Here is a 9,691-nt window from a genome sequence, read left to right on the forward strand (position 1 = left end):
CGCATGTCTTTGGACCTGTGGGGGGAACCAGAGCACCTGAAGGAAACTGACTGCCAACTGACCCAGCTGAGGCTCGAACCAGTGACCTTCTTGCTGTGAGGTGACAGCACTATCCACTGTGTCAACGCGCCGACCGAAATCCAATTGTTTTTGTCCCAAAATTTGTTTTTAAACTTCAAACCTCAGCATATTTGGACAATAACAAAGCTGCTCACCTTGTCCAGAATGAACCTGTTCAGGTAGGGCATGTATCCCTGATTGGAAACCGGACCTTCATCATCATCTCTAAAGTGTTCCTCTAGAGCTACAGGATCATGAGGGATCTTCATCACTGTGCACAGGTTATGGGAAAGCACCTGAAAGACAGTAATAGAGCAATTCCAGCGTTATAAATGCGACATTTGCAGTAAATCTCAAAACACAAATGCACAGAGAAAGTATATGTTAACATTATATTAAAACATCTGTTTATATTTTCCAAAACAACCAACCACAGAGTTGTGAAAGTATAAAAATATCAATCTGTAAACATTTTTTGTTCTTTAAATGAGGAAAATAAACAAGCGTTATGGATGTGATCAAAAACGTCTGCAAGTTTACAGTATACAACATTGTAGAAATTCTGTGAATTAAACTGCACAACCCAAAATAAATGATGCTAATCAAAAAGATAAGAGTTGGCTAACTACAGAACATGACTGATTTAATTTTATTTGACATTTTTGCATGAGGAAAAAAGCTTGGGTATGGACGTAACGGATATGAAATCGCCACTTGTGTGACTTTGGTAAATTATATATAATTGTTTGAGAACACTGACTAAGACATTTTAGATGTTCAATAATTATTCACTAAATAAGTGCTTTTAAAGTTAGAAATATTAATTATGTTTAAAAATAATTTATTTAGTGAAGACATAATTTAGAAAAGCATGCATCTAGACATTACATATTATACAAATTTTAATACAATGGTTATACAGCTATGGAAAAATACTGCATACAATTAGTTGAATGCAACTAACTTAACAAGTCATTTCAACTTACTTTATATTAAACTGATTTAAAACATACAGTAAAACCTATCATAAATAAAGTGTAAACGTTTAACTTTAGCAAAAGAAGCAGCAAAACAAACGTCTATTTCATTGACACAATGGCAGAAAGAATCTGAAACAAGGTCAAAGTTTAGGGAAGGGGTTGGAACGTAACTAAATGTGTTAATATTTAGACTGCCGTTAGACATTTAATTCTTCATCATTAACACAGGACCATAAGCTTGAATACGAAAAGCAGCCTTCTCTATCCCAGAAATAGAGTAACGTTAAGTTTGTACGCTTCGAAACAAATTTTCTAAAGAGTTTGACTAAGTTGTACATTTACAGTTAGTGTGTGGCTATATATGATTCACGAGTCCTTAAACTGAAAGAATTGTCTTCAGTGAAGCGTTAAAAACAACGTTTACACTCCAGTGCACAAACTCAAAGAAAACACGATTAATTCAAGAGCAAAACGACAAACCTTCAGCTGAGATTTTGACACTTTCCCACTTTTATCCACATCCAGGGCTGTGAAGGCATGCCAGATTGCCTTGAGAAGCTCGTCCCTTAGTCCCATTTTCAGAGGTAGTTTCTCCGTCTGCTGACTGGCGTCGCACTTGATGTGGACTGTTTTCTCATGAGATGTTACAATAGAGTCGTCACATGACCTTAGCAGAACTACAACCACTGAACCCGCGGCTCGAGCACCACTCAGCGATGAGCGCGCGCCGCTGAAGGAATGCACCACAGCAGTGAGCATTATTCACACTGAATTTGCCACTTTCTTTTGTTTCGTTTAACACATCTACATCCTTTCACACCCAAAGACTGTGGTATGATGTTATTTTAAATGATGATGATTAGTTGGTAATAAGCGGACAAACGTGTACCAACAAAATGTTTCGCACACCATTACACCAGAGTCCAAATTTATTGAGTCAACTGACTGGAGTTGAATAGTTGTGTTCATCTGCTTCAAGGTTTGATGTGTGTACACAGACATGCTTTGTTATGATTACGAACCAGGCATTAAGGCATATTTCCTACAGAACCACTGCATTGTTTTCCTCATATTCAGGTGACACGGTGGCTCAGTCCTGTCACCTCACCGCAAGGTTGTTAGTTTGAGTCCCAGCTGGGCCAGTTGGTATTTCTGTGTGGAGTTTGCATGTTCTCCTTATGTTCACATGGGTTTTCCCCACAGTCCAAAGATATGAGCTATAGGTGAATTGTATAAACGAAAATTGGCCGTAGTGTGCATGTGTATGGACGTTTCCATTACTGGGTTGCACCTGGAGGGTCATCCGCTGTGTAAATCATATGCTGGCTCATTTCGCTGTGGGAACTGCTGATGAATAAAGGGACCAATTCAAAGGAAAAATGAATGAATGAACATAATATCTCTTTACTGACCATTTTTTGTAAATCCTAGAAATGATTGTGCGGGAACATGTAATGTGTAGTTATATAGCGTATTTATGGTGTATGGCATACACCCAAAGCGCTTCACAATCATGAGGGGGCTCTCTTCACACCACCACCAGTGTGCAGCATCACCACACACCAGCTATAGGTGAAGTGGAGGAGGAGATAGAGCCAATTCAGTGAATGGGGATGATTGGGAGGCCATGATGATTAAGGGCCAAGAGGAAATAAGTGCCATAAGATTTTTATAATGACCACAGTCAGGACCTGTTTAATGCCTCATCCAAATGACGAAAAACAAAGTAGATCAGCAGTGTCTGAAATAACCGCTTGTCTGGCACCAACTATTGCCCGTCCCAACTTCCAAGTTGCTTAAATCATCCTTCTTCCAGTCTAATGCAACTGTTGAACTTCAGTTAAGTTCTTTTGACTACATACTTGCTACTAAGTAACTGGTTGATCAAATATTTGCTTTAAAAGGCAGTTTAAATGGCTTACTCTTATTCCAAACAATTAAGAAAACACAACTTGTAGATTCAAGTGAATAAGCAATAAAAGACAGTCAAGAAGAGGTTACATGTGCTAAAGGTTATTATTCTGTTCCGATGACTTAATATCAGAATGTGACAGTATAAAAACAAAAAAAGGATTAAAAATATTTTACTGTAGAGTGAATTAAACTTTAAATTTGTTTTCTCAGCTAAGGCCATGCAACAAAAACGACAAAAACCAAAACAAACCCCAACTCCACTTTACATGTTTAAGAAAAACAAAGCAAAATTGACCAGTATGGGTAAAGGGTTTATTAAAATGAACATATTTACAAACAAAGAGTTAACAAGACCAAATAATCTAAACAGTACCCTAGCAATGAGGATGATATGACAAAAGTGAAAATAAGACATTATTTACTAAAAGACATTTGATGAACTGGACAAAGATTGTTTTAATGCTACAAACAGGGTTGGAGATGTGAATGGCATATGTACATTTAAATCATCGTTGGCTTTCAGTTAAGCATACATTTGCCACATGGTTAATTCAAAAGAAAAAAACGATGAATGTAATCTGCAACAAAAGTGACACTGGAGCAAACATGTTTGAATAATGAGCTCAAAATATTGCTCGCTTGCTTGGATGGATAAAATGATTTAAAGTTATTCTTAAAATAAAAATCTTCCAACCCTAACTGAATACAGACGAACATGAATAGCAGCAGGCTTTCTGTGGCAAGCTCCCCATTGCCTCCAAAGTGCTCAATTTAATGGCAATCCAACTCAAGCCCCAGCTTCTGTGGCCCAACAGGCGTTTCTTTTTTTCACAGGCAGTAAGGTGCACAAATCTTTGATCTGGTACATTCACATATAAATGGGCTCAACAGGGGCACACATCTCTCATTTGGTAAAGAGCAACACTGCACCTTTGAGAAAGCAAGTGCAGGGAGACCATTCTGACCATTGCCTATGGAACTTAAAGCAAAGATCAGGAGGACAGAACTATACTAAAAATGTGTCCATCTTAGGGCAATTCTGTCAAGAGATTTTATAAAGGCAAACCTAAACGGCAAGGCAGATCTGCATCATATGCTCAAGGGCTTCTGTTAATGTAACACAGAAGAACCCAATCTTCAGTAAAGACCACAGTGCGTGTACCAAACAGTATAAGCACTATAAGTCACAGGATAGTCCGTCTCACCCTTCTGGCTAGTCAAAATAGTCTGTGCAGAAGCACCGGTCTTTCTTAAGCACCACTGTAGTTACCACTCAGGATTGGTCATCTCCTTAGACTGGAGTTCAGTTCAGTAAATGGTGAGGCTAACCGAGCGGTTCATCTTTTTTCCGATGAGTCGGGAAGCTCTGGAGCTGGACTGGATTGTGGAACGTGTAAGAACACGGTCTGTGGTTAGAACCCTCTCCTCCGCTGCAGCCTTCGCCATCTGAGCTTTCTTCAGCTCCCTGAGAAACAAAAACAATTATTAGTTCATTCTGAAATAGGACCTTTCCATCAAGACCTTTTCTTTTAGTTTATTTATTACCACATCAGCAAGCTTACAGTGATTTTATGGCTAAATGAATACAAATGAATTAGATAATGCAATCATAAAAACATAAATTAAAACACTTTACATTAAAAACTACAATTAGATTTTCCATTCCATTAGTTTTTCCAGTGTGATATATGATCATTTAGAAATCTATCGAACATAGAAAAATTAAGAAGCCTTTAAAATGTCAAACACCTTTATAATGTTTCAGCAGGCAACATATCTAAATCTAGGTAAGAATCTACCTCTTATAAATGAAAGCATTAAGCATATACAAAACATGGATGGTGATTACATACTTCTGCAAAAGTGCGTTCTTGAATTTCTCTGCATTAAGCTCTACACGCAGCTGGTCAGCACTCATTCTGGATGCAGTCAGAAGAACAGGATGCCTGACAAGTTCTGAGGTCGAGGGTCGTCGTGTTGGGTCAGGATGAATCATAAGCTGTCAATGGAGACATGTTGACATTTTAATCAGACATTCAAAATTGGTATGGAGAGAATTCAGTTTATTGCCATTCGAGCTTCTCAGGCCATGTCATGGCAAAAAAAAAAAAAATAAATCAAGTTTACCACATTTTATAAATATCACTTTTCTATAATTACAAAAAAATTCTAACAATTAAAAGTCATCAACAGCAATATATAATGCACAAGATAATACATAAATAATAATACCAGAAAATAAAACAGTTTAAGGTTTACTTTTGATAAAAAAATCTACAAATTTAAATTATCTCCAGATTTAAAAAAGTTGTTCGATAACATTAAAAATAGGCGATTCAACAAGTATTTGCTAAAAGTTTGGTCTCTACTGCAATATTGACATTTTGGGGGTTCTTCTTTGAGCAAATGGGTCTTGTGCATTCAATACAGCATCTTCTACAAAAAAACTCAAAACCAGTATGGAAAAAAATAATAATAAATAGTAGACTTAATTCTATATAGGATTATCTCATGTCAGAAGCCTTACCTTCAGCAAGCTTAAAAATTCCTGAGAAAGCACTTGAGGGATATGGGGCAGAATGCCCTGTCGGATTTTGTGCCACTTGTCTCCATTGGTAGGAAGAGGCTCTGCTCCAGACGCACTGACTACAGTCAGAGCAAGAGCAAATATATCTGCTTTTTTCAAATTACTGTAATCCTGCAGGAAAGAAATATTAAAACAAAAAATTAAATATAAAACAAATGTAAATATAAACCTAAATAAACAAAACTTAATGAAGAAAGGGTTTACCTCTTGAAGAACTTCATTTGCAAGGAACCTGCTGTCACCTTCTTCGACTTGTGGATTGGTAACCGTTGTAACATGGCCTAAATCACCTGAAACCAAAAATATTATAAAAATCCAGTCCTCTTTAAATTTATGAATCAAGTTAGCATCATCTAGGGATGCAATTTCAGTGTCTTACCTATTTTGTACACCACATTTGTGGTGGGGCCATCTTCTTCATCTTCAAATTCTTCTACACTAGCAGCAGGTTTGCGTGAAATGAATATATTGCCTGAAAGACATGAACAGAAGTCAAATATAGCACAAAAAAACAACAACAACAGATCTTTAAAACATTAGCGCAATATTTCTAAAAATTTGAACAAGCAAATACATACTTGGCTTGATATCCATGTGAACAAGGGCTGTCGAGTGAATGTATTTGAGTCCCCGAGAAACTTGCAGCAGCAGATCCTTCAGCTCCAACTCAGACAGGAAGTGCATGCGCCTGTTGTTCTCAGCAATGACATCAGACAGGGTTCCACCATTGCAGTACTCATTCTGGATTAGCATGTGGTCGTCTTCTGCCCAGGCAGAATAATACCTCACAACGTGGGGGTGCTGTCCAAGTACAGCATGTGCATATACCTCACGAAGTGCATTTTGCCTATAGGGGTCAATTCACAGCAATAATTAAAACAAATAATTCAGATTTGTTTCTGGTATTGAAAAGCAAGAAGGTACAATGCCCACTTACTCATCCACAGAGCCTGCCAGAGGCTTTTTGGAACGTTTGATGGCGTAAATACAGCCGTCCAACCTCTTGACGCATTTAAAAACAGAACCAAACTGTCCAGAGCCAATCTTCTCCAACTCGTGGAATTCAGATGCATATCTGGACATCATGTTATTCTCCATCATTGTAATCCTCTGTAAGGAATTTATTAGACACATTAGGAATGCACCAAAACTGTGTTAGAGGTCTTTTTTATTAGGTTTCAGAAAAGATAAAAAAAATCTAGACTGAAGTAAAATAATTATAACTATTATTATTATTATCATAACAACAACAGCAAATAAAAAAAGAGGATTAAGGTCAAGTAAAATAAAGGTAAAAGAAAATTAGTTTTTGGTTAAGCACATTATACATTTTCAGTTAAAACTTAATACACATTTTATGGTGAATTTCAATGTATTCAAAGATTTTAAAAGTACTTAAAATATCAAAAATACTTGTATAACTAATATATATATATATAGCTTAAGTTTTACCTTCGAAGGTGGAATCAGCTCATCTTCAATCTCGGCATCACTTGCATCCATGTCTTCCCCACATGAACTGCAGAAAGGGGAAAAATTTATTAGAAAGAATGAAAATAAAGACATCGGACGACAGGGGGCAGCAGAGAGGCCTGACTAAGCACATGGCGTGTTTGGTAAGCGAACACGAGGGTTTGGTTCCTCGCCAACTTTTTGTCCTGGAACAATATTAGTAAACGGATTTAACGATCTGTCCTGCGACCTGTACCACACCTGTCCAAGTTAAGCATAGCGTTTCATTGTGTTAAAACCAATTCACAGCAGTCAGTAATCTGGACGTTAGGCGTTTAATACACGAGAAAAAGACGTTTTAAACTAGTCAACATACTCATTCCAGTGTGATCGTTTCCTGTTGTTTCTCTGTAGTGTCGATGACTGCACCAGTATAGAGTCCGGGGTGAAGGGGTTGATGTTTACTCTGGGTGTCTGGTTTCGTTTACCGTCCAGACAGGCTTTACTCGTTGAATCAACATTCGTAAAGAGGGCGACTCTCCGGCTCGTCGAGCCCATCGTCCTGGCCCTCGACAATAAGCTCTGTAAATACAATAATATGCACAGTTAACACTCATTTTAATTAGCACAGCACATTAAACTACGTTAAAATTGTTTCAACAGAAAACAAGGAAACGCCTGTGCGTTAGACATGATGTAATGATGTTCTGGTATCAATAGACTGATTCACTAAAATTGTTACGCAACTGCTGTACAGTTAACGTTAGCCCATTTCTAGGTCACTAGGTGAGCTCATCCACTAGGTAATGCAAATCTATTTTCAAATCATGACTAACGTTATTTACTTTGCCTTTTAAAAGTTAACAACCGAGGGGAGGAAAAAAAAAACTCGTGGAAAAACATTTTTTACAAATGTAAACAAAAAAATGTAAACTTTTAAACTTGTACATAAAACGCACAAACTATTTTTGCGAATAACTGAAAAAACAAACCTTTGGGGTGTGGGGGGTATCAAAAAGACGGAGTTTTCTGAAGGTTTTGTGGGGTGGTGTATCGGGACAGTCCGGGATAGGCGAGCTGGAGCCTTCCATGTCATCGTGAATGTAACTCCTCTCGGGTGAACTATCGTACGCCGGAGGACTTTTCCGTGGCGATGGAGAGCTTTTCATGTAAAAAGCTGGTTTCACCCGAGACGGCGAGCCGAACCCCTCTTCATCCCAGGACTCGTCGTCGTCTCGGTTTCGGCTTAGCGGGCTACTGTTGCCCAAGTCCTCCGGCCTCTTTTCTAGGCTGCGCCGCAAAGGTACTGGAGAGTCCAGCTCCGTGAAACCCGATTCGGCCCCAGTGCTGTTGTTTGCGTCTTCAATGCTGTCCTCTTCCCCGTCACTAGTCGAAAACTGCAGCTTCTGGCGAACGGGTTTAAGATTTGGAGACTTGCCGTGTCTCCCAGCCCCGAAACTCATATTTTCGGTTAAAAGTTCAGCTATTTTTAACTATAAAACGTAAAAACTTAAAAGTAAGTTGTATATAGGCATTAAAACCAGCCCAGTAGGCTGACAAATCAAGCAGATATGATGTAACTTTGTTTTAGATGAACATTTCTAACGTTAATACCGATCCAGCGATGCAACAACCGGAGCGAGAGAAGTGATCCCCAGACTTGAAAGAGTCCGCCTTATGGATTAACGTTATCCGTGAAAATATCTTCTTTTGGCGAGTGATAACTCCGTGACAAGTCCGAACAAGTTTAGTTTAGCCGCATACAGAAACTGATATCGACGTTGAAATTGTTCAAACCAGCGTCCACGGCGACGTCTCGGATGAAAAAAATGGCTGCTCCAGAAACTTCCAACTGAATATCCGAAAAACTAGAAAAGTCAATTCCTATTAAGCGGCGAAGCGATATACGGCACGTAAAACAAAACCGTAAACCTCTCAAAAGATGTCAGATCATCCAAAATAGTATCCTTAAAGACTATAATGTTTACAAAAGTAGTTTGAATGACGAGCTACTCCTCCCACCAACAAGCGTGGTCAAAGTCTTCCCGCGACCGTTGGTCATGTGACGCGATGTGCACCAATGAGCGTCGATTTCCAAAGTTTAAAACATAGGAGGTTCTGAGTGTGCTACGTCAGCAAGTCCCTCCCCCGACATATACACTGAGTGTGACCTCAATTTGGCGCGAATGCTTTTCTTTCATCTGATTGATGGTATCGTTTGATCTTTTGAGTTAATCAGAGAATGTCCGCTTATATTAGAGCACATTGAGATCCGTTATTTGTGGCACAGGAACACGATACATTAAGTGCATCATATAATATTAGATGAGATTAATCATTTTGTTTGTTTTCATGACAGTAAATTAGCCACATGGTTTTGTTTTGATGGCAAAGCTTATCCAATGGCAATCAGTTAACAATGATAATCACTTGCACAGCCCGTTAAGTCTTATTGATATATTTTTTTTACATCATCATCACCATTGTTGATGGGACTTTCCATAATGTATGTCGTTCTGGCAAATCTGTACATAAAAGCCACAATTGGAAAGCACCCAAAAGTTTATAAGGTGTACAATAAATAAATAAAAACCACCAGCTTTTTTTCTTTTAAAGTTTAAGACTTCTCTCCAAACTGAAGGACTCACATCTCATCATTCCATTGGCATTGACATTAAATTAAAAATACATTTAAAAA

General features: G+C 38.2%; 2 protein-coding genes across 4 annotated transcripts in view; both read right to left on the reverse strand.

The window, feature by feature from the left end:
* Positions 1-1,683, reverse strand: part of swap70b (switching B cell complex subunit SWAP70b) — a 40,101-nt gene extending 38,418 nt beyond the window's left edge. Inside the window, exons 1-2 of one of the 2 annotated variants that reach the window (XM_073929238.1) lie at positions 1,521-1,683; positions 216-356 (exon numbers count right to left, since the gene is read on the reverse strand). Coding sequence is in view for 1 of the 2 variants with exons in the window: in NM_001044986.1 (NP_001038451.1) it covers positions 216-356; positions 1,521-1,616 (237 nt within the window). In the remaining variant the exon portion in view is untranslated. The remainder of the gene's footprint in view (positions 1-215; positions 357-1,520) is intronic. The other variant, NM_001044986.1, reaches the window with a different exon arrangement.
* Positions 1,684-3,244: 1,561 nt separating this feature from the next.
* wee1 (WEE1 G2 checkpoint kinase) lies at positions 3,245-8,546 on the reverse strand. Of its 2 annotated transcripts, none has more exons than NM_001309435.1 (10): positions 7,986-8,546; positions 7,370-7,575; positions 6,994-7,060; positions 6,479-6,651; positions 6,120-6,388; positions 5,921-6,013; positions 5,746-5,831; positions 5,482-5,652; positions 4,808-4,953; positions 3,245-4,419 (listed from the first exon to the last, which is right to left on the reverse strand). In NM_001309435.1, the coding sequence occupies exons 1-10, from the start codon at positions 8,454-8,456 to the stop codon at positions 4,263-4,265; spliced, it is 1,839 nt and encodes a 612-aa protein (NP_001296364.1). In that variant the 5' UTR covers positions 8,457-8,546; the 3' UTR covers positions 3,245-4,262. The 2 variants fall into 2 exon arrangements, with proteins under 2 accessions (NP_001296364.1, XP_073785005.1); XM_073928904.1 differs by lacking the exon at positions 7,986-8,546 and adding an exon at positions 7,741-7,920.
* Between the last annotated feature and the right edge of the window lie 1,145 nt (positions 8,547-9,691).

Source organism: Danio rerio, chromosome 18 (assembly GCF_049306965.1).
Source record: "Danio rerio strain Tuebingen ecotype United States chromosome 18, GRCz12tu, whole genome shotgun sequence".
NCBI lineage: Eukaryota > Metazoa > Chordata > Actinopteri > Cypriniformes > Danionidae > Danio > Danio rerio.